We start from the raw sequence: 25172 nt of genomic DNA, 5'->3' as shown, positions 1-25172 counted from the left end.
TCCCTGAATTAGAGGTATCAAGGGTCGTGAGTGTTGGTTTCGGTGATCACCGGCAGTGGTCAGACCACAGGTGTGACTACCCCAGAGGAGGCGGTTGTGCCAATGTTGACTCTGTACGCCATTGATGCCACTGGCAAGAGAGTCTGGGCTCTAAGGAGCAGAACTGGTTCCCTCGTCGGTTGCTGTACTGAGAGGATCCCTCGAGTTGATGGAGGTGTGCAGGGATTGATTGCACCAGACTTGGGAACCAGCAGGCCTGGGAAGCTGCAATGTTTCTTTTCAGTGGTGAGTCATGTTGACATGGGGTGTGCCAGTCTTCGACCACAGGGGTTTCTTTACCGGCCGATGCTGGGACTAGAGCCTCTAGCCCAAATAGGTTCTTGGCAGTTTGCAGAAGGCAGGGCGGGGACGTGGTCCTCCGGGGTTCCTTGGAGGCCACACATGTTTCAGGAGAGACAGCAGGTTGCATTTGTCGAGTCCTTGGCAGTGGCTGAAGGGGGGTGTTTTGTGCCTCTATTATTCTGCGTCTGGTCTCAGGGTTGTATCCATTGACTCTTCTGAAGTCCGATTCTTTGCGAGCCACCTAAAGTCTAAATTAAGGGGAGGCCAGTTGGTAACCAACCTGCCTGTAGGGTGTCTCCACCCTCTTTATGCTCTCCCCATGGGGGGGGGGGGGGGGGGGGGGGGGGGTTGGCTTACGCTAATTGGCTACTTACCCCAGCCTCAAGAAGGCAGATAGTGAAAAGTGGGGTCTACTGTCTGCCCCACCTGAGGGCTGGTACAGGGTGAAGGTAGACTCGCCTCCTATTTCACCTAATTTTCCTGCCAAAAGTGGAGCAGGACTGGGCGGGGCACACCACCTGCTTCTAACAGCGGAGGCTGGTGGCACGGTTCAAAGGCGGCATGTCCTTTGAAGCTTTGAAGTTCCCGCTTCTGCCAAGGGAGATCCTGCAGGGGGGGGGGGGGAGGAGGATGAGGAGGGGGTAGGCAGAGCCAAGAGTAGAAATTGTTTCTCTATCCGGAGAGCTCTGGCTCTCTATCCAGGGGTCCAGAAACATGTCTGGTGATGCCAGGCTGGCTAAAACTAGACAGACTACACCAGGGGTCTTGGGCTAAAAATTCCACGGACTCGATAATTCTCGCCCCGGTGCCTCCTCGACTCACGGGTTCACACTCTGCAACTCTGGGCAATAGCTTGCTTAATCTCCACAACGGCCCCTCGCGGCAGGATGCCTGACTTTCACCTTGTGGATACCCTGCTATCTCACAGGGGAATACCAGGACGGGTTCCCTAAGCAAGCGCCGGGAAACCCACAGCGGGTAGCTGTGCGCTATATAAGCTCAACTACATTTACATTTACAAGGTTTCAGGGGACCCTCTAGCGGGGTCTCCTGTGTGAATTTATTAATAAATCCAATGCTGGCATCAGCACAGATTTATTAAGACAAGATGTTTGGTACCAACCATCTTCGAAATCAGTGAAGCCACACTGGAGCTAGGAAACTCGTGTTTACAAGTATCCAGCCCTGGTACTTTTATGCCTTCCCTGTCCACTTACAATAGCTCAGGATAGACTAGATTTTGTAGACTCATATCTTCTCACGCTGATATATGCACACACATAGGATATAGTGCACCCTGCCTTCAGGCTCAAGGCCTGCCTTGGGGGTGGCTTACCTATACCTTATGCAGTGTAAGGGTGGCAGGGTGCACAGGGCTGTGTGCCATGTTGACTCTTCTGTTTGTCCTGCACCTGGAAACTCAGCCTGCAACAGCAGTACTGCCTGATCCGGGTGGGTAAACCCTAGGGGATCTCCATTTGTCGTCATGCCCTGGGTACTGGGGTTACCATTTACTGGGGCTTACGGAGACAACAGAAGTTGTGCCAAACATGTACAGTTTTAGTGAAAGGAGATCTGGCACTGGGACTCTGGTTAGCAGGGACCCAGAGCACTTACAGTTCAAAATTACATACGTCATCACGCAAAAAGTTGGGGCTAACCAGGTCAAAAGAGGCACTTTCCTACACAACGTTTTTGCACTGAGATCTTGTTACACTGCATTCATTTAGCTTCCTCCTGCTCAGGTTTAGCGATTAAATAATCGTACATTCTGGTGCACTGTATTTTATCAAAGTTAAGTGAAAGATTTGCACACAACCTAACTCCAATACTTAAATACTGCATGTACTACACTGCGGGTGTTGGGAAACACGTTCGCTCTGCGTCGAAGGCAAAAACAACTGTGCCAGCCCAGAAACACTGCCCTACCAACAAGCCCTGACCTTAATGACTCTGCCCGCAACCTACTCCATTGGGAGATATGTCCAGCATGTTGAAACTTAAAACAGTTTAGAGTGCACCCCTGTAATGTAAAGCTGCGTAACAGTATGTCGGCGGGGTGTCTGTAAGAATGGGGACCCACTGTAAAATATCATACCTTTGCCGCCTACATCCTAACCTATGCAGTCTCTCCTCCACCTAGGACTCTGAAGTCTAACGGTATACATGAATAAATTAATGGTGGGTCCAGAGACTCCAGTCATTCTCCTTTTCAGGGATGTGAGACTTGGGGCTCAAGTATGTACGCCATTACAAGCCAATGTGATGTTTATGAACACATATGGATACAGAGTGTTGTCCTGAGGACCTGCGAATGGAGATGGAAGTGGAGCTTCTTAAACAAGAAATAAGGGATGGGGAGATGGCAAGCGAGAGGGCAGGCAGCAGGAAAAGGAAGGAGCAAGCAGCACCTCAAGATGGTAGGTGAGGTATGGGGCAAGCAGCCAAGGGGGCACAGTAGAGAGCAAGCGACAGCAGTAGTCGAGTAATTGGTGAGCGGTACAAGAATGCAGAGTGGGAAAGAGCGATTTTGAAATGCATGCAAGCGCAATGGACTGAGCAGCCGAGAACGAGTGTGGGAGGAGGCTAGAAATAGTGCCTTGATCGAGTTGGGAGCAGCGGACGAGCACTAATTAAGCTGAATCAATCTGTTCTTGATACCTGCTCCACGGCAAGCATCGGAAGTGATGTTACTGCTGCACTGGCCAATAAAGAGGGCTACAAAGAATAGTAACGCAGAAGCAGACAAATGGTAAGCAATAGGCGGAGTCCAAGCCCTTTTGTGTATACAACCGTGTCTCGCAAGTGAGACGCTAGCACATGCTCTCGCAGGCTCGACCCTAACAACACAATCCGAGTCCTAAAGAAGGGATTAATTAAGGTTTGAGCGAAATAAGTATGTGCATGCACATGTTGTTTGTTGTACTTATTTAGATGCTACTTCAAGCATTTGTTTCACTTGCGATCAGTGTATACAATATTTAATAAATGATTTAATTAAAGAATAAGATTTCCCATAGATTGTTTCTTTAGTAATTCAATTCATGAGTATTATTGTACAATTCCGGTGCCTGAATCTCTGTGGGAGCAAAGCAAGGACTCCTGCCGCCACAGATGAGATTGCGGCTGCTCTTGGTAAGTTGTTCTGTAACCTACTGAACATTTAATGGGCCAACCATATGTGGACCAGTTCCTCACGAAGAGAAGACCTTTCCTTGCACCGTTTCTGTCTTCTCTATCTCTCCATCTTATCCCATGCGTCTGCTAGGCCATCCTCCCCTACCCTCTTCATGACTTCATATTTTGCGACTACTCTCCCCCATGCTTTTGTTTGTGGCCCATTATTCTCATTGTCTGCACCCTGCCACCCAGTCAGCCCGTCTTCCTTTAGTGTTCATGTGTTTTTCTCCTTGCATGCTCCTCTGTCTTTAACCTGCTGTGTGAGGCCTCGGCCTGTAAACGTGATGTAGCCCATCTGTAACGAAAAACACAAAAGAAGCCCAGAGTCTATAAAGTTGGAATGATGCTACTGGGGTGTCCCATTTTAAAGGACGGATTCCCTTACTCACCGGAAAGTGGCATGCTTCATTATAGGGTAACATCCTCGTGTTATGAACCTAGTCAAAGTGCGGGCAACAACCCTCTCTCTGAGAGGGAGGAGCTCAGGGTTGTTTTGTTTGTCTAAAATAAGTGTACTAAATACCTTAAGTGAATTGGTATGGTGAGGGAGGCAAAACAAAAATAAATGTGGGTTAAAACTAGTTATGGAGTATGTTTTTGATGTTGAAAGGAGAGGATAACATTGAGTTTCGGCTAAGGTCCAAGCATACTTATGCACATTTTGATTGCACACATCTTGTAGTAACACTCACGAGGTCCTAAAGAAGGCCGCCACACCTCTTAAGAGCGTACTAGGCTGATATATGTCGACCCATGACCTATATTGCACCCTATGACTGGTCTTATTCCTTCTTGTTGTATCCTGGTTTTATTTCTGGTCTGGGGACTCCCAAATAAAACCTATTGTGTACCCCTGAACTAGTTTTAACTCCCATTTTTTTTTTTTTTTTGTGTCCTTCACCACACCCATTCATTTAAGGTATTTATACCTTTTTTAGACGAACAAAACATCCCTGAGCTCCTCCCTCTCAAAGAGGGGGTTGTAGCTCGCACCGTGACTAGGTTCATAGTTTCGAGGAGGCTAGCCTATGATGAAGCATGCCGCCTTCAGGTGGGTGAGGGAAACCGTCCTTTAAAAGAGACACCCCATTAGCATTCTTCCAACTTTCTAGACCCAGAGCTTCTTTTGTGTTTTTGGTTCTTAATTGGGGAGACAACCCCTGCTGGTCTTTAAACCTCCTCTGGCCCTCTTTATTTTTTGTTGTAGCCTATCTGTATCTATCCAAGTGCTTACCCACTTTTTCAAGCTCTCATTTGTCCAGCCACCCTTCCTTCCACTCATTCAACCATCTACTTATGCACTCACCCATTAGTCATACCCTCATTCATAAATCAGTGCACTCGCTCGTCCATCCAACTATTGGCACGTTCTAGGTCTTGCTTACTCGTCAAGATTTACAACCGCAAACTCAAATTTACCCGTTATTGAAAAGCGCTTTCACTTGTAAGCTATTACAACAAACAAATGATGGACGGAATGCTGACAATGCAGACATTCTCCCCCAGTCAAGAGATCTGGGTTAAATCCATCGTTCTTTTGCCCACTACGCCACCCCAGTTCAGACATCGCCATATGCAAATCAGTCTTGACCCTGTGCCTCATGGGAACAGTCCAGTCCGAACTGCCAAGCCATGTCTTCCCTGGACCGGAATCTAGCATCCTAGGACCGGTTTCTGGTTATCAGCCGTCATCAGCCAGGATAGCTTGACTCCAGTGGCGTAGTGAGCACGGGACCCACGTCTGGGCATACCCATCCCACTTAGGGCGAAAAGCATTACAACAAACAAATGATGGACGGAATGCTGACACTGCAGACATTCTCCCCCAGTCAAGAGATCTGGGTTAAATCCATCGTTCTTTTGCCCACTACGCCACCCCAGTTCAGACATGGCCATATGCAAATCAGTCTTGACCCTGTGCCTCATGGGAACAGTCCAGTCCGAACTGCCAAGCCATGTCTTCCCTGGACCGGAATCTAGCATCCTAGGCACAGGGTCAAGACTGATTTGCATATGGCCATGTCTGAACTGGGGTGGCGTAGTGGGCAAAAGAACGATGGATTTAACCCAGATCTCTTGACTGGGGGAGAATGTCTGCATTGTCAGCATTCCGTCCATTTGTTTGTTGTAACGCTTTTCACTTATAAGCTAGGCAGACCTTTAGGCAATGCTTATTTTAAGGGCTTTTTCCTGTATATTACTACTAGTCTTAGGTGTGGTTCTTTTTTTCTTGCTGGCCTCCAGCAATTGTTTTCGATAGCTCTTGTAATACATTTTGTGAATGATTCATTGCCTCGGCGCCTCTTCCGTTGCAGGATATCAAGCATGAACAAGGCCCTGTTGGTAACATAAAATGCATTTCTATATGAGGGATAAAAAGGCATTGCATGGTTAAAATTGCAGTACAGGCTAAGGAATCACGGACTCCACCTCTTGCAGTGATAGGTTAGCAGATAGTGAGATCAAACATTGTCTGGGACAGGGTATCATTGCCTGACATTGAATCTCCGCAATAAGAGAATTTAGCAGAGAAGGCAAAGTAATATTTGTCCTGCCACTTGATTGTTCTGTCTTAACTAATATTATATCTATTTGTTTTCCCAGCCAAAGAACGCATTCCTTTTAGAGGAAATGAGAAGCTGATGAAGCATTTGAGTAACGTTGAGAAGATCGGCCTGTTTAGAGGATTGCCCCCGACTGCACTTGATGTCCTTCTGAATGTGGCACTCAGTGGTGTGCTTGGTAAGTATGGTAACCTGCAACAGGGAATTGTTGAAAGATGCGTTCTTACTGCTTTGTGTCCTTCTTTTGACCATCTTTAAATATCTGCATGTACCATTCAATCATGATGATCCATGAAAATGGTTCTGTAGCAGTGCGAGAATACACTTTTGTATATGTACAGCGCCCATTCACACCGCCCACACAGACTAGAGTATTCTCATTTATTACTTCACTGTTAGACATTTTGGGTGACCGAGTTCTAAAAAAAAGTCCATTAGAGGCTGCAAGGAGAAAAACAAATTCGGTAGATAACTCTGGACATCAAGCATATGACACACAAACTTTGCAACGCTGAAGACAATTAAATAGCAACAATCTGACCTTCACCCTTCCCAGCCTCATTCTCTTCCAATGAGCCTTACATTTCTCATTCCATCTGCCAATAACGCCTCCATTTAAGCAGGCACATTCGGAGCCTCAGACCTACATTTGTAGCTTTTCTGGCAATTCCTCATTTGTTTTTGTTTTCAGGTAGCAGTGGTGCACTTATTTTTATTCAGACAGTTATGTAACAAAGCAGATTAGTTACATGCATTCCACAATGGTCGCAGTCAAGAAATCTAGCAAGAGGGGTTTTCCAGCAAGTATCAGTACAGTACATTCACATTACACAGATTTACATTACCTGGAGAAAATGCAACTTCACATAAGTTAGTATAGTCCTTAACAAACAGTTATTATGGAGACTTGATGTCAATATGAAGAGGCAGAACAAAACTGTGGGCGTCAAGACAACAAATTTAATAAGAGGAATCATCGGTTTGCTCATAGCTAGCGCCATATAGAGGGAGGGGGTCAATTTGACTGGAGGTATAGCGTGCGCTAGGTGTTAGGCGCCGAGTCATCTGTCGGATCATTTCTTATCGGGCCCTCAGCTGTTAATGTTCCGGTGTCATCAGTGAGGTGCACATCTCTTCTCCCCCCCCCCCCCCCCTCCCCCCAAGCCACGTCGTGAAAGGTTCCCAAATATCTTTCGGGCGAGATGCCATTGGCATTAGATCCCAATAAGCTCCTGACAATAAGCCACGTCTCGGATCCATTCAGGAACTCGAGGGTGTCTAGGGGCTCCCCAGTATATGGCCAGTCTACGCTTTGCTAGCAAAAGCAACATAGCTGTAAGGCGGTGTCACTCCTCTACGTAGCCTAGCAGCGCAATTAATGGGGAGCATACCAGTGGCAGTCCTGTGATGGCCTGTATGGCACGTACACCTCCCCCCAGAAACTGGATATGACCGGCCAATCCCACGCAATGTGTAGAAAGGTGGCAGCTTCTCCCTTGCACTTCCAGCAGCGCAAATCAGGACGTAGCTTCAACTTGTATAGCTGTGAGGGGTGCGATAGTACCTGTGTAAGAATTTAAAATGTATAAGTCTCAGCTTGTAGTTAGGGGATAAATACCTTAATTGCGTGCAACAAAATGCCCATTGTGCATCTGTGGGCAGATCTATCAGCTTGATTCTCCACTGGGCCAGGGACTTTGGGGCAACCCACGGGATGTTTGTTTGCGTGAGAGTATAGAACCTGGTGACCAACTTACGAGAGGTCGGTGTGGTTAATAATTGAACTAACAGTAACTGGAGGAGCTGGAAAGGTAGGATGCATTGTCTTGCAGGTGGCGCGGAGTTGGTAATATAGGAGTAAATCTAGGATCAGTGCCTTATCACCTTCCTGACCTGTTGGCGGGTCTAAGAACGTGTTTTGTGGGTACAGGTCGCCTAGCGTAGAGATGCTCATTTTGCGAGCACGTGCGATGGCGCCCTTGTGATATAGGAAGGGGAATTGTGGGTGGAACGCAAGCGGTGTGGATCGTGCATACAACACTGGAGTACCTGTCCTCCATCTCAGGCCCCCACCCCCAGGCCCAGCTTAGGGTTTTGACTGTGTTTATTTTGTTCATGTTTCTATGATAAGGCCACTCTCAAGGGCCACATGTGGCTGAAACGGGATGGGGTGTATCCAAAAGTAAAGAAATTGTGCTTGCGCTCTCATCACCAATTTCGAAATCGGGAGCTCCCAGCCCTCCCTGTGACAGTGGGCGTGTCAGCAGTTCCCAGCTTACTTGGGGTTGGCCGCCGGCCCAGACCAGACCAATCATGACGGTGCATAGAGACTTAAAGGCCTGTGTTAGGGGCATGGGAATATTAGCAAAGCAGTATAAAAATTTATTCAGAACTATCATTTTAATTATGGCAAACCTGCCCGCTAGTGTCAGAAGCAAGGCAGCCCAGAATTTTGACTTTCGCTCAAGCCTGTCCAATAGTTTACCAAAATTCTATCGCCAGATGCTTTGTAGGTCCTTACTGAGCCATATGCCCAGGTATTTTACGGCATCATCCGCCCATGTGAGCATAAATTCCTATGCGGTATCAAGTGTAAGAGGTAGAATAGAGGATTTTGACCAATTCATTTTAATGCCAGACATTCCGCCAAATCGAAAGACTTCGCTCAACATTGGGTTTAGATTTCCGTCCGGGTGTCGAATTCCATGTGAGGAATTTAGTCTCCATCATGATTCATCAGGGAAAGTTGAATGTCTTGGTACATGTTTGGGGAGGGTATACTTTGAAGTGTCAATGACAGAACTAAATGGTGTCTGTGTAACTACCAGTAGTCAGCATGAAGGGAAAATTGCCCTGTTGGAAACTGAACTTAAAGTGTGTCTCAACCTGCGCAAGGTGAGCAAAAAAACGATGGATTTAGACCCAGATCTCTGTACTGGGGTGACTGTATGACATTGTTCTGCATTCTGTCCATCAATTGTTGTTTTTGCATTTGTCACCCCGAGTGGGACGGGTATGCTCAGACGTGAGTCCCGTGCTCTCCATGCCACTGGAATCAAGCTATCCTGGCTGAAGAGGGGTGAAACCCCGAAACCGGTCCTAGGATGCTTGTTTCCAGTCCAGGGAGGACCTGGCTTGGCAGTTCGGACTGGACTGTTCCCTTGAGGCACAGGGTCAAGACTGATTTGCATATGGCTGGGTTCAAACTGGAATGGCATGGTGAGCAAAAAAACGATGGATTTAGGCCCAGATCTCTGTACTGGGGTGAATGTATGACGGCTTCTTTCTTTTATGATAAAATTAAAAAGATTCAGAATGTATTTGAAATACAGTTGCCGGACTTAACTTTAGACCTAGATCTTTCCGGCGTTGCTGTTAGTTCTGAATTCTCCCTTTTGCAGTTTCCTGCTATCTCCATGGTCCAATCACTATCTATTGTGAAGTCCTTGAAATCGGGCTCACCGGCCGACCCCTGTCCTGCCAGGGTGCTGTCGGCTATTGCTGAGGCTATCAACCCCATAGTGAATCGGATTTTAAACAACTCCCTGCGGGAAGGATATATGCCTTTATGCTGGAAACATGCCAGAATTCTCCCTCTATTAAAAAAACCCACGGCGGATCCGGAGGAAGCCGGTAATTACCGTCCCATATCGTTACTTCCTTTTTTTGCAAAGGTTCTGGAGAAATATGTTAACTCCATTCTCACGGAGTACATTGAGACTAACCTTCTTTTGCACCCTAGTCAGTCCGGTTTTAGGGCTAATTTCAGTAGCGAAACAGCCCTTTTAGAAATCTCTGAGATCATTAATGCCACACTTGATAGGGGAGGCAACGCGGTGTTGGTCCTTTTGGACCTCTCCGCGGCCTTTGACACCGTGCCCCATAACAGACTGGTGCAAAGATTGGCCGAGGGGTGTGTAGGCGGCATGGCATTTAGTTGGATCAGGTCCTTTCTCAGTAATCGTCTTCAAACCTTATGGTCCCCTCCGTTTGCAGCTGCTATTCCACCTTTGAATGTTGGGGTCCCGCAGGGCTCTATCTTGAGCCTTACTTTGTTCAATCTTTACATGACCCCTATTGCCTGCCTCGCTGAACAACACGGGGCAAAGATTGTATCGTATGCAGACGATACTCCGCTGCTATTCACCTGTGCGAAGGGCGCCGAGTTTGATGGTCATGCAATAAATACCTGTCTCTCTGAAGTCTTCTCGTGGTTGAAGGATAACCAAATGAAATGTAATCCTGACAAATCTGAGATTATCTTCTTTGGCCACCGCCCCTGTGAGATCTGGCATAATTGGTGGCCGCGGGATCTGTCCCCCCCCCCCCCCCCGGGTCGTCAGTGACCGTGGTCAAGAATCTCTGAGTCAAGATGGACTCTTTGCTTTCTATGAAACCCAAGATTCAGTCTGTGCAGGGACTTGTTTCGGGATTTTAAGAATGATGAGGAACTTCTTACCTTTGCTCTCTGTCTCTCACAGAAGAATCATAGTCCAGGCTCTGGTTACCTCGCGTCTGGACTATGTGAATTCTTTGTATTTGGGTCTTCCTAGCTATTTGATCTCCCGTTTGCAGATGATTCAAAATGCGGCGGCCAGGGCCATTTTCTTGGTCCCCTCTGGCACTCGGACATCTCCGCTCTTGTCCTCCCTGCACTGGTTGCCGGTCCAGAAGAGAATTTATTTTAAAGCCCTGGTTCTTGTGTTTAAAGCTTTTAATCAGATCGGAGCTCCTTACTTAAGACATAGGTTCCCCCGCTATGTCCCTCAACGTACTCTGAGATCTTCATCTAAACTCCTGACCTCTGTGCCGAAAATCGCACTTGCACGGGTCGGAGGTCGCTCCTTTCAGGCGGTTGCCTCCGGCCTATGGAACAACCTCCCCCTGTCTCTCCGCCAGGCCCAGGATTTGCTTGCCTTTAGAAAAATGCTCAAGATATGGTTATTCCAACCCTAAAGCGGTTCAACTAGCATTTTATTGCTTGGTGCTCTGGTTCATCTTTCTGTTGTCAGGGTGCGTGTTCTTTGCTCTAGCGCTGGGACACTCCCGGGAGTAGCCGCGCGCTCTATAAATACCCGACATAACATAACAGATGAGGATGGCTGTGGTTTCTGTGACTTAACTGAGGATCAGAGTCCATTCTACCATGAGGATAATTTGTATGAGGAGCTGGGCAATGCGAGCAGATTGGTCATGACTCCAGATTCTGGCCTGTTCTTGGCTCGGGGGCCTGCTATGGGGGAAGGTGCATTCTTATCTGTGATGGTGAGGAGGGCTAGAGAGGTCCTTCGCCTGCAGCTTCCATCTTTTACAGTCCTGACCAACGTCTTGACAAAGGTGCTTCAACCGGGGCTGTCTTCCACTGAGCCCCTATTACCTTTTAATAAAGCCCTTATGGACTTTCTCCTGAGGTGCTTAGGCCAAGCATTGCGCAGGTGATCGGTGCACAGGATGTTTGCCCGTTGCCACTGCTCCATGCTGGGAGAACAAGCTTTCCTCACCCAGCATCCCTCCCCTGAGAGCATGTTGGTACAGGTCTCAGCTACCAAAGTACACTGGTTATAAAACACAAGGGAACATGAAAGTCGTCTGGGACCTTGGGTAAGCTAATATCCGAGTACACAATGGTTCCTAGCCTGATAAGATTGCAATCAATTCACAGTAAACCAGGTGGTTATTCCTATTACATATATTTAAGTTGAAGATATCCGTTCCAGTATGTGGTGAAAAATGTGTTCAGTGCTCTTAGGACCGTGGTACACACATGGGACAAATGTTGACCAAGAGTGAAACAAGAACACGGCCCATTTCTTCACTATATACTCGTAGGAAGATTTGTAGTCATTTTGAAAGCCTAGAGTGATAAGGGGCTGTTAGACCTGGGATCTTTTTGTTTGTTTCCCCTGTCTTTTTGCTTTCTGACCTCCAGGTTTTGACTGTTTTTGCTGGTTTAGTGTCTCCAATCACTTTCTCACTGCAGTTCAGTGTTAAAGTGCAAGAGCTCCTGTTGTAAATTGTATTATGGATTGGTGTTTCTATGATTGGCATATTTGATTAACTGGTAAGTGCCTAGTTAAGTACATGGAGAGTGCCAGGGCCTGTAAATCAAATGCTTCTTGTGGGCATGCAGCTTTGATTTGCCACCCACACAAGCAGCCCTGTAAAGGATTCTCAGATCTACCACTGCAGTGTCTGCGCACAGTTTGTAACTTCCATGTCGACCTGGCAAGTGCACCCCCTTCCAGGCCCTAATCTTCCCTTTTCTTACATGCAAGTCATCCCTAAGGTAGGCCCAGGGTACCCCTCTGGGCAGGGTGCTGTGTATGTTAAAGGTAGGACATATACTGGTGTGTATTACATGTCCTGGTAGTGTATTACTGTGTATTTCCATTTTTCACTATGGAAAGACTGATCTGTCCCATAGAATGGGAAATTACTTATAATAGCTTATAAGCATAACTCTCCATTGGGACAAGATAGGAAGGTGAAGTTCAGTATGCCTGGACTCAGAATGTAAAAAAGCATATTTTAGTAAAGATGATTTTTATGTTCTGTGTTTGAAAATGCGACTTTTAGAAAGTAGGTATTTTCTTACCTAGCCATCCTGTGCGTCTGTACTGGGTTTGTGGATTGACTGTCTGGCTTTGGAGCGACAGGTGCTGGGGATGTGCATTCTCTCCAGACAGCCATGGGGGGGGGGTGAGGTGTGTCCTTCCTCTTCTGGATGAGTTGGGGCTGGACTCAATAGACCTGGGCTGCATTTAGAGGAGTAGGAGGAGATTTTTTTGCACCTGAATGGGCCTGCCTTGCTTTACACAATGCTGTCTCCACCTCCTGCCGGGACACTCTCTGCCTAAGAGAACAAAGGGAAACGGAGTATAAATATGGGGCCCACACCCCAGAACTTTTGAACTCGCCGTAATCAAGGAAACCTGCCAGAGAGAAGAGCTGGAGGAGCTGCCAGGAGGAGTACTGCCCCTGTGCTGTGTCGTTGCTTTGTTGGGTTGGCCTGCAGTTCCTGCTTCTACCTTGGGAAGTAAAAGGACTGGACTGAACTTTCTTAAACTTGTTTCTGAGTATCTCAAAGTCCTTGAAGTAGAGCTTGCCTCCTGTTCTGAAGTCACAGGTACCGCAAAGACTTCACAGACCTCTGGGAACTGCCTCTGGAACCGTGGTTTCAGTTGCCACAGAGGGGCAAAAGCAACCCCCTCAGTCAGCGACTCTGTCGCTGGCTCAGTGTCTTGATGGCACAGCAGAAGGCACCGCCATCCTGGTCTCACCAACGACGACTGCCACCGAGCCACTGCTTGCACCGTGACTTGTGGGCACCGTACTCTGCACCGCCTCGCTTCACCGTGCCGTCCTGGTCTTGCCGTCGCCACTTGCTGACTTCGACACCCGTGACGACATCGTGGCTTGGAGGCACTGCTCATAAGTCTCATGACTCACCGCCTCGTCCCACACCGCAGTCTGGGCCGACCAGCGCGAGCTTCCACCAACGGGCTCTGTCACTTGCACTGTTACCTGCCAGCACCGCAACGAGCACCACCTTACTCCGCATTGCAGCCCTGGTCTCACCGAAACTGCTGGACAACCTTCACCGAGCCACTGCCTGCCAGCGCCTTGAGGGTAACGCACGCTGCACATCTTAACTTCACATCTCAACCAACGTGATTGGCCGCAGTGCTTTAAATGGGCCGGTACTCACCGGTACTGTGTACCGGCACTTCTGAATTTTCTGGCCCTCAGTACCGGCACTTCTCATTCGCCAGGGAGAGTACCGGTACCCTAGTAGATGGCACTGCAGGCTCCGGTTATTTATCGCCTCTAGCACAGGGCAGATGCCGCTCTGCTTCTCAGGAGCTTGTAAGAACGCCAAGCCTCATGCTGAGTCCCTGCTGGAGATTCCAGCAGCGCCCATGTGAATGGCCTGAGACTGCAGGGGGCAGAGGGCTTACCGTGCGTCACGCTGTGACTAACAGTGCAGGGTCTAGACAGACCCTTCACTGTCGATCATGTGCCCGAGGACTATTCTGCTGAAAGTGCTTTAGCCCCGTCCCTCTCCATCAGGTGTGTAAATGGGTTGGGACGGGCAGTCAGTCAGGATATTGATTGCACTGGCCATTCTAAAGCAGTGACAGCCCAACAAAATCCTCTGCCTTCGCCAAAGCCGGCTTTCTTTTAATCTTTTTGTTCAGGACAGGAGCTGCTTCTCTTTGTGGATGGAAGGAGTAGGGATGAATGTAAAGACGTGAGATGGTTGAGTTTTGAAATCATTAATCGTCTCAGAAATTGTATTTTAACACACATTTCTGTAAAGTCAAATCTGATGCATTTCTTAACTTTAATTTTCCAGACTGCAAATTTAGGGGATGAGTGCAGCATGGAGGGGTGAACAGGAGACAAGTACGGAAGAGACAAGTAGGGAGAAAATGTAAGACTTGTGGAGAGTAAGCAAAAGAGGAGCAGAACTAGTGAGAAGTTTATAGGCTGGGTGAAGATTAGAGGCAAGTGGAGATAAAAGGGAGAGGATCAGCACATTCAGTAGATTTTAGAGGGAATGTGGAGAGCTAGAGTGTGCGTGCGTGTGTGTGCACGCTTGAGAGCATATAGTATTGTGCCACATAACAGCATGGCATTAAGCAGCAAATATTACAGAACGATAAACTGTTAACATATCATCCTTTTTGGGTTTCATTTTGTGTAATGAGAACCTGTTTTGGTTACATAAATACATTTCACATGTGTTTTTCATAGTTGCTGCAACTGATATAGAAGTCATTATGTATCGTCATATGTTGCCCTAAGCCCCGCCCCAAGCCCCGCCCACTCACCACGCCTCTAGCTCATATTAATGAGTACCTGCACCTATTTTTTCCCATTTAAAGCACTGATTGGCCGCAATGAAAAGGAATTGTTTACCAGTCTGCCAACACCCCAACCGACGCGGTCATATGGAATTGTTGGATTCTGTTTTCAGTATCCCGATAGCCCCGGACAGAGCTACTGACTTCAAGGCACTGCATTTTTAAGATTATTCATGCAAAGTGCATATTTTTATGGGACCTACAAGCGGTAGAATCAACTTACCTGCACCTTACTTTGGCTCTCAAAACTTTTTTTAATCCTCCATCAACTAAATCCAGGCAAAATCACTTTTCTAACTCCTGGTATACTAAAGAATGTAGGCAGGCAAAATCTGCTCTTATTAATGCAATTAAAACAAAAAATAAGGCTATATTGAAGCCTTCCAGGAAGCTTTATAATGAGACTATTAAAAATGCAAAAAAATCATGGGAATTTGAAAAATGGGAGGCCCTTAAAATTGCTCTTTCTAATAAGGACATGAGGGGATTTTGGAAAATTATCTCCAACACAGGTAACAAGGACGAACGATCCCCGATCTTTCCGAATATTGCAGCATCTGCCTGGGAAGCTCCTTTTAAGTCATTGTACTCAACTGGAGATGATCTGATTCCTATGGAGGGTCCCCTTAAGCTAGCACAATTTGACTCTTTAAATGAAATAACGGCCTCAGAAGTCGAGGGTGCTATTAAAACTCTCTCTCTACATCCAAAGCACCTGGCCTAGATAAAATCCCTGGGGACCTATATAAAGAAGAACCCTTGATTTGGGTTCCTTATTTATGGACCTTATTTAATGCCATCATGAAAGGTATGAGTATCCCAGATACATGGCTAGGAGCCGAAATATTTCCCATTTTTAAAAAAGGATCACCGTTGCTTCCTGTAAATTATAGGCCAATTAGCCTAATAGATGTAGCACAAAAGTTGTTTGCTAGAATTTTACTCAATCGTCTGCATTTTTGGATGGAAGAGATGAACATCTTGAGTGATTTACAGGCAGGATTTAGGAAAAGGGTGTCGACTGTTGATCAGCTTTTAAGGCTGCAATTATTATTCTGGAAGACAGTATCAGTGGAGGGTGGCAGCCTCTATCTGATATTTGTCGACCTGAAAGCAGCATTTGATATTGTCCCAAGGGCTAAGCTCTGGGCGGTATTGCATAAGCTGGGAGTCCCCTTGGACCTACTAGCTATGATCATAAGATTGCACACTGGCAACTATGCGCAGGTCCGATATGGTAAGGCAGGCCAACTAACCGCGCGCTTTCCAGTCAACAGAGGAGTCAGGCAGGGATGCGTACTAGCCCCTACCCTGTTCTGTCTTTATGTTAACGCTCTGGTAAATCATATTAATAAGACGGACCGTGGTGACTCCCCTAGACTCAATGGTAGAAAGGTTCCAGTCATGCTATTTGCAGATGACACCCTTCTGCTATCTAAATCCCCGATGGGCGTTCAACGTGTTTTAGATAGTTTTTTAGCATTTTGCATTGACCATGGGCTCGAAATAAATATTTTGAAAACTAAATACATGGTTTTTAACCCAGCTAATACAACTCGGCCTAATCCCACACTCAATGGAACAACTCTAGAAAAGGTCTCACTATTTGAATACCTAGGGATCACACTTTCTGAGTCTTTTTCCTGGGCTCCCCAACTAGACAAAGCAGCTATGCGGCTTGCCCAACTATCTGGTGCGATATTAAGAATGGCTAAATACACCACACATAGGGCCCCTGGCCCTGCTGCAGAAATCTATAAAGTGCAAGCAAGAAATGCAGCTTTATATGGGGCAGAGTTGTGGGGCCATTCTCAGTTGAAAGGTCTTTCTCTAATAGAGAATACGTTTATTAGACTTTTATTGGGCCTACCGCAAAGCACCCCTTTAATACCACTACGTCTTGATCTGGCAATACGACCAATAGATGAAGAAGCTGGCCTACGTCCTTTAACATACTGGCGAAGACTTTGGCTCACAGATGAGCTAGGGTCTTATTGTCGTGATCTTAGCTCAATAATTGCAGTTAGCACTTCTAAGAAGCTTCCCTGGCTTGTCTATATTAAGGAGATGTGCTACAGGATTGGTTTGCCTGAACTTTGGACTAGTCCTGGGGTATTCTGTTTGACGCTCCCTCGTGTCAAACTGGTCCAGGTATATAGGCAGTATAGGCTAAGTGTACTACAACGAAACACAACTCTTGGCAGTCTTTCAAGACAGTTTTTATTAAATAAAGACCAGTATATCTTTGAATCATTCCTGAATGAAGTGCACCCATCTCTGGCAAGGAAACTATATATCCAATTTAGGTTGGGCACCTTACCTCTTAGGGACTTTACTAAGAATTGGTCCAAACACATAGAAACAACCTGCCCAGCCTGTGGAAGGTCGCCCGAGACAATAATCCATGTATTGTTTCTTTGCGTTGCATATAGAGCTCCCAGGAAATATTGGCACATCCCTCTATGTAGGAGCCTAGGATTTACAAGATGTACTGAAGCCTATCGCATCTTAGCCAGCGATACAAGTACTGTTGTAGTGTTTGCTGTTTCACGTTTTTTACATGCAATGTGGATTAAACGTCTCAAGTACTAAATAATCTTACGCTGCTATGTATATTTTCCACGGGTCTACTTTAAAATCAATTTCTTAATGTTTTTTACTGTGTTCAAATGTGCTTTTTATATGTATTTTATGCAACTTTTATGATCTTTTGATCGAAATAAAGTTTACAAATGAAATGCATATTTTTAAGTATGGTATGTTAGATTCTTATCGTTTTGGTCTTGTTTTGAATATATAAAGGATATTTTTCTAAACTGTTTTATTGTTCTTTTTTAGTGTTTAGGTCGAGCATGTAAGACCTCTTGTATATACTTTAGTATATACTTAGATGTGTATGTACTTGCTCTGGAGTTCAGCCCTAGGACTTGTCTACTTCCGCTCAGGGACTTTTTTTCTGTTCAACTGCCTCCATTTAACTTTCTTGATAGAAAACGACCAGTAGAGGTCAGTAAAATACCAGAATTGCTTTCTGCTAAGGGACTTTCTATTTTTTATTTTTCTGGCAACTGCCTCTATTTAACTTTCTTGATAGAAAACCTGCAGAGGTCAGCAAAATACCAGGATCACTTTAGCATTCTCTAGATTCCAGTAGGCCGGGGTGGTGAACTTCGCTCCGTTGACGGAGTTTTCTGCACTCTGCGGAGCTTGCGGAGTGCAGAAAACTCCGCTTCGCGATGTGCAGTGGAGTTTTTTCCCCTGCTCGCGAACGGTAAGATCGCGAGCTGCAGCTCAGGTAAAATTTCTACCAGAGCAGCAGGAATACCAGCACAAACTGCAGTTACCACTGCACTCTGCCACTCACGGAACTTCGCTGAGTTTTTTTGTAACTTCGCAGAGTTCCACGTAGCAAACCTCTGCGAACTACGCCCAGGCCTGGATACCAGTCCATAGAAATGGTCTTCCACGGGCAACCGTAGACCATTTTTTTCAAATCTTGTATTTTCAGTGATATGACCACCGAAGGCCCTGATTTTATATTAAAAACAGAGCTGTGAACTTTACAATTTCTTGCTGAAAGGCAATATTTCTCTCCATGTGTTCCCATACCTGGCATGTCACGCAGTTTGGTGCTTAATTTCCCTTCATGTTAAAGAACAGTATATGTTTCAGCACTCGGGTTAATGTGCTGCATAGCTAAATACATATAAGGTCCCAAAGGCGAGACCAATTGCATTGTAAATGCTAGTTTCACTATTACTGCTGGTTATGTACACATGCTTTACACACTGCCTCTGAGAAGCCTGACTGCTCGTGCCAAGCTATCAAGGGGGTGAGCATGGGTTATTTCTGTAGTGTATCCCCCTTATCCTGACTAGAAGGAAGGGTCCCTACTTGGACAAAAGTGCTAACCATCGCCAACTAGAGACCCCCATTCCTAATAGGAGGTATTGGAAATGTGGGTCTCTAGTTGGCAGAGGTATGTATGCACCTTGTCCAAGTAGGGAACTTTCGTTCTAGTCAGGATAATGGTATTAACCATTTAGATAACCTCTGCTCACCCTCTTCGTAGCTTGGCACGAGCAGACAGGCTTATCTCAGAGCAATGTGTAAAGCATTTGTACATAATACACACAGTAACGCAGTGGAAACACTACGAATGAACACCACACCAGTTTAGAAAAACAAAGTATCTTTATCTAAACCAAACCAACATAAATTCAACATACACAACTCAAAAGATGACTTTTAAAATGTTTCAAGCAATTCTGTCCATAGAAATCTAAGGATGTGATTTTTACACAAAGTACCTTAACGGCGTCAAAGTTCACAAGGCAAAACAGCTGCAGAGAGTGAAAGCGCTGGAAAACACAGTATAGGACTCAGATGCAGAGGTGCTAAGGTCCAGGGATCCCAGTTCCAGAGAAAATTGCCCAGTATATATGTAACTTGTTTCTTACGGAGATTGACTCGAGACACTGGACCTCTATGGTCTCAGGGAAAGTACATGCGTAAAGTTATGAGTCAAAAGCTCCTCCTTGATTAGTTTGGAATAAGAATAGTCAGAGTACTTGGGTAAGTACAGGTTATTGTTTTATTTGTTCCAGAGTCCTTGGGGAGGGGAGGTGACAGTTCTGCTGCATGCAGTACAAGTGGAGAGTCTAATTCGGACTGTAGGAGCAAGTGAGGTGTCTATTTCCAGAGGGGTTCTGGTTTCTGGATGTTGCGCTGGAAAAATTTGGTGCACATGTGCGATGCGTGAGAAAATTCTGCTGCTACGGGTCGATGTTGCGGCGATCCTGGCTCTGCGTCGATTTTTATAGCTGCACATAGGTGATGCGTCGATTCTTTTAGTAGTACAGCAGGGCCTGCATTGGATTCGGTGCGGGGGTCTTGGACTTGGGAAACCGGTGCGTTGAATTCGGTGTGCGGTGAATCTTCAGGGCATGGGCAAGCGCTGGATCGATTTTAGCCTCACAGGTCTGTCAGGATTTTCTCCTGCTCGGTGGTGCTGAGTCGGAAATTTCAGCCGCAAAAAGAGCGAAGCATCTATTTTGCAGATTTCCTCAGATCTTTGTAAATATTTGCCGAAGGAACAGCCACCAAGGGCCGAGAACTGGATTTGACACCACAAGGCAGGCCAGAACTCCCAGGAGTGGAGTTCAAGGATGCGGCAGGTGAAGTATGTGTCCATGAGACTTCAGAATAGGAGGCAAGCACACACAAGCCCTTAGAGAAACTTCGCAAGTAGGAAAACAGCATAGTCCAGTCCTTTTCTTCTCCTTGGCAGAAGCAGCAACTGCAGGCCAACCCAGCAAAGCAACACACAGCAAAGGGGCAATACTCCTCTTGCAGCTCTTCAGCTCTTCTCCTTGGCAGAAATTCCTCTTGATTTCAGAAGTAGTCTAAAGTTCTGGGGTTTTAGGTCCAATACTTGTACCCCATTTTCTCTCTGTAGTCTTCGTTTCCAGAGTCTCAGAGCTCAGTAGAAACAGAACAGTTTGGTTCTTCATGGCCTACCTTCACTACAGAAGGTGGAGACAGCATTGTGCAGAGCAGACACAGCCTGTTCAGGTGCTAGTGAAAACTCCTCCCACCACTCTAAATGCAGAAAAGGTCTATTCAGCCTGGCTTAGTGACTCGGGGAAGGCAGGACACTCATTTGCCCCCCCCCCCCCCCCCATTGTGACTGTCTAGAGTGAATACACATCCCCAGCTCTTATCACTCAAAAACTAGACAGTGAATACAAAAATAGGCAGGTGTACACAAGATTGTTAAACAAGAAAATGCCCAATTTCTAAAAATGCTGCGGCAACAAATGATGGACGGAATGCTGAATGAATTAAACCTTCACTCACCCCTAGTCCAGGGATGTGGGTTAAATCTATCATTCTTTTGCTCACTGTGCCACCCCAGTTTGCCCCAGGCCTATGCAAATCAGTCTTGACTCTGTTCCTCATGGGAACAGTCCAGCCTGAACTGCCAAGCCGGGTCCTGATGCCCTGCCATTCTTCGCTTTGCTTCAATATTTGATCTTTTGACTGAAAGCGCTAACCTTAAAGGACATGGTTGGACCTCGACTGGAAGGGGTGGAGCCCATGTGCTTGTTTGTTCATTGTATTTTCTTCCTTTGGGAACTGTTGGTGCGTAAAATGTAACTACACCATTTTTAAAGCTGCTAAGTGGCTTATTGTAAGTGGAGAGTGCCTGGGCTGCTATGCTAAAGCTTTCTCATCAGTACCCCTAGTAGAATGTAACCAATGTGAAGCAGTTTATTGGGCATTTTACAAGATACTTGATACAAATATCATGGTGATGGAAGTGTTCTATTCGAAGAGTGTGGTCTGCAAAACATGCGAGAATCTGAAGTGGGAACTGCTATTCTCTTGGAGTTCAGTACCTTACATCACTATCTAAAGCTTTATAATTGTGTTGCTCCTCTACGCGTGAAGGATTACATTTATGTTAAACAAGGATTGAACAGTTTTATTTGCAAAGCGCAGTCGGAGCCGAGTAAAGATATCCTGTCCATTTGTGCAGACTGACGAGCCATTTTCTCTTTTGCAATCATCTTTCTAGCTGACGCGGCAAGCACGCGGCTGCTGAAGTGCCTCATTCCAGCCACAGATGTACCCGAGAGTGCTGTTGTAAAAGCTGTGTCATGGTTCTGCACCTGCAAGTCCTCCGCCAACACTCAGGTACTGGTATACTATTGACTAGCCTGAGCTAGAAATGGTCTCTTGCTTCACGAGCATTGTTTGACAATCGAAATGGGAATATTATTGTGTGACGTGCAGCACCCTGTTCTTTTTCAGGAACATGTAACCATTGTGTAAAATAGCCTCAGTGGTGTAACGAAAGTTTAGGGGGGCCGCTGTGATGTACAAGGAGGCCCCCCGCTCTGTATTTAATCTGGAGATCTAAGCGCCTCAGTACTGTGCTGAGGGGGCCCCATGCCGCCTGACCTCTTTGTGCTGTGTCTGCATGACTGGATGGTGAGCTCATGGGCTTTGAGGGACCATTGCTGTGCAGTACGTTAGTTTTCAGAGCACAGAATAACTTGAACTAATCACCACATTACATAAAGGAAGTCCTGTTGCATTATAGGTGTAATGGAAATGATTTGGCTTGAAAAGGTATATATGACCTAAGGAGAAGAAAAGTAATGTTAACAATAGCGTAATCCTAGAATGCACAACAATTGAGCACAAGCATTGGCATAGCCAATAGGTCTCGCTTTTAGGACCTTATAAGTATTTAGTTATGCAGCACAATATCCTTGGTGCAACATCTTCAACTGTTGCATGGCTAAAAACCTATAAGGTCCCAAAGGCGAGACCTATTGGCTATGCCAATGCTTGTTTAAAGTTTGGCAGATGGGATAATGTGTCACAAACTAGCAGATATCCTGTCCACCTTAAAATAAGTGCCATAGGCTACATTGGATTTATACTACAGGGGAGGAATAACCACCACATTTTTGATGTAGTAGCCTGCCTGCCAATTTCAAACTAAGGCCCTAAGTGACAAACTCATAAAGCTTTTCTCCGGCATAAGGAGTGCATTTTTAAAGTTTTGAAGACTTCCCATATTGCTAAACTGTTGATAGCTGCTGTCCTCGCTCCAAATTCTTAAGTTGGAGTCTCTCTGACCGTGGCAAATCAGTAAGCATCATATGCATTACTTTTTATAACGTAAGTAATGTTTTCCCTCTTTGGTTTCTTTGCTTATTTAGTTGGAAAGCTGTTCTCAGGTGTTGTAATACATTCAGAGGGCTTGCGCAAACACTTATTCTTAATTCTATAGGTAGTATGATTTTTTAGTGAGTTGCATCAGCACTCGCGCCATGGCGACGCTGCTGCTCACTTCATTGGGTCTCGGGTTCCCAAATTTTTGCTTCCTTAATGTTTCTCCTCTCTGCACAGTTCCCATGGATGGTTCCTAAACCACTGCAGAAACGTGTGGTAATGCAGGTCAGAGATTGAAATCCCAGTAGAGCTCACTTCCACTTTGTCCTAACAGAGGTTGATAAAACAAGTCTCATTTAGTAGGCTAATAGTATCATCAGTCAATTAAGAGCAGACATTCAAGTCAGTTTGTGGAATCCCGTGTAATAATGATTAGTAGCATTACTGTTATCATTGTTATTAATATTATTGTTATCAATCAAAAAAATAAGTTTATTATGACCAATTGGTCTTTAAACTACATATACTATCAGATTAAAAATACAATTGTACAATTGTTAAAATTTATAAAAGCGCCTAAAAACCAATTTGATTATTTTCTCATAAGAACTTGTTTTTGTACTGTCATACTATGAGTCAAAGCAGAATACCTAGAAATTTCAATGCATAAAATAATTACAGACATTCTATTTCCATCCATTTATCCCTCCTTCGACCACCCTGTTCCATTTCCTTATTCCATGAGATATCTTTTGGCTACTTGTACAAACTTCGCCAAGGCAATAGCACTGTCTAAGAACTGCATGTCCAGAAGTAGCTCAATTGCTTGCGTCCTTGTGCTTATTCCGTATTTTAAAGAGTGGCCTTAAGATCATTCGCCATACAGATATGAATTTTGGGCAATCCATTACAAAATGAACGCTAGTACATTTTAAATCTAGCCCACATGTACATTTACCATAGTCATCCATTAATGTTTTTTATTTTCTCATTTGCATGGGCGGGATTGATACCTATTCTCACTTTTAATAATTCCAATCTCATCCCATGATTTGGTACAGTATCTAAATATGGATACGAATTATCGTTACTCCAGGTCTTTAACATAAAATGCACAGACTTTTTTGATTCAAGTAATCCATTTCGATCCGTCTAGATTTTACATTTCCCAAGATTTTTAGAGCACTCTTCCGTTCGTCAATACACAATGATTCTGGGTCAATTTTTGCTTTTAGGGTTTCACAAATGGAGTGTAGTTTATTTCTGGTAGCTATTGCCCACTTTAATTCACTCTGTTGGATCTCCCTCCTACACCAACACGACACTTTCTCCTCTTCTCCTGATCCCAACCTTTTCCAAAATCTACACAGGTTTACCTGAACTTGGATGTTCCATGCTGGCCAGTCTAGTGACTGATTTGCATATGGCCATGTCTGAACTGGGGTGGCAGAGTGGGCTAAAGAACGGTGATGGATTAAACCCAGATCAGTTGACTGGGGGTGAGTGCTTGCAATGTTCAACACTCCGTCCATCATTTCCTTTGGTTTTGCTTTGTTCGCCATAAGTTGGCAGGGTATGCTCAGACGCGAGTCCCTTGCTCACTTTGCCACTGGATTCAAGCAAGCCTGGCTGAGGACGGCTGAAATGCCAGAAACCGGTCCTAGGAAGCTTGTTTCCGGTCCAGGGAAGACATGGCTTGGCAATTCGGGCTGGACTGTTCCCATGAGGCACAGGTTCAGACTGATTTGCATATGGCCATGTCTGAACTGGGGTGGCAGAGTGGGCTAAAGAACGGTGATGGATTAAACCCAGATCAGTTGACTGGGGGTGAGTGCTTGCAATGTTCAACACTCCGTCCATCATTTCCTTTGGTTTTGCTTCGGTCTAGTTCTAGCCTAATGGCCTGTACCATTGAGGAGCTAGGCAAGGAGAGAAGAGTTTTTAGACATTTCCCTTCCTCCTTCTCCCATGAACATTTCCCCCCCAAACATAACATTTCTGCCCCATACTGCATCTGAGGGGAATCGTAGCCTTAAATGCTTTCAACAGTGGTCTATGTGACATGTCTCCGTAGATGCTATTAAATTTTTTCAACCCACAGATTCCTGCTAGACCTTTTTGTTTTTTGGGCCTGTAGTTGCATATTCCAGTTTAAAGCTCTATCAAACCATATACCCAAATATTTATATTCATTAACAACTTCCAATTTTGTGTGGCCCAGGAACCAGCTATATTCATGTTTTTTTTTTTTTCTTTTTCAAAACACATTATTTTTGTTTTTTCCATGTTTACTATTAAGTGTTTGGATAAGCAATATGCCTCAAACATTTAGCTTTCTTTGCAACCCTAATTCCGTTCGGTCTAAGATAACTAGGTCGTCTGCATATAGTAGGCAGGACAGATGCTTTCCATTTACCTTTGGGCTTGCTCCTCTTTCAGTTATTAATAGTTTCGGTAAGTTACCAAGAAAAAAGGAAAATAAGAGAGGGGCCAAAACACATCCCTGTCTTAGACCATTATTGATTTTTAT

The 25172-nt window shown here is 45.5% G+C and overlaps 1 protein-coding gene across 7 annotated transcripts in view; it reads left to right on the top strand.

Moving 5' to 3' along the window:
* Positions 1-25172, top strand: part of CENPI (centromere protein I) — a 708963-nt gene that overhangs the window by 120289 nt on the left and 563502 nt on the right. For all 7 annotated transcript variants that reach the window (XM_085607721.1, XM_085607722.1, XM_085607716.1 and 4 more), the window contains 2 exons: positions 6127-6264; positions 21534-21652. In XM_085607721.1, coding sequence (XP_085463847.1) covers positions 6127-6264; positions 21534-21652 — 257 coding nt within the window. The remainder of the gene's footprint in view (positions 1-6126; positions 6265-21533; positions 21653-25172) is intronic.

The sequence above is a fragment of the Triturus cristatus genome, chromosome 5_2 (assembly GCF_964204655.1).
Source record: "Triturus cristatus chromosome 5_2, aTriCri1.1, whole genome shotgun sequence".
In the NCBI taxonomy this organism is placed as follows: Eukaryota; Metazoa; Chordata; class Amphibia; order Caudata; family Salamandridae; genus Triturus; species Triturus cristatus.
The sequence above is the reverse complement of the archived record's forward strand: the minus strand, read 5'-3'. Positions and strand labels throughout refer to the sequence as shown.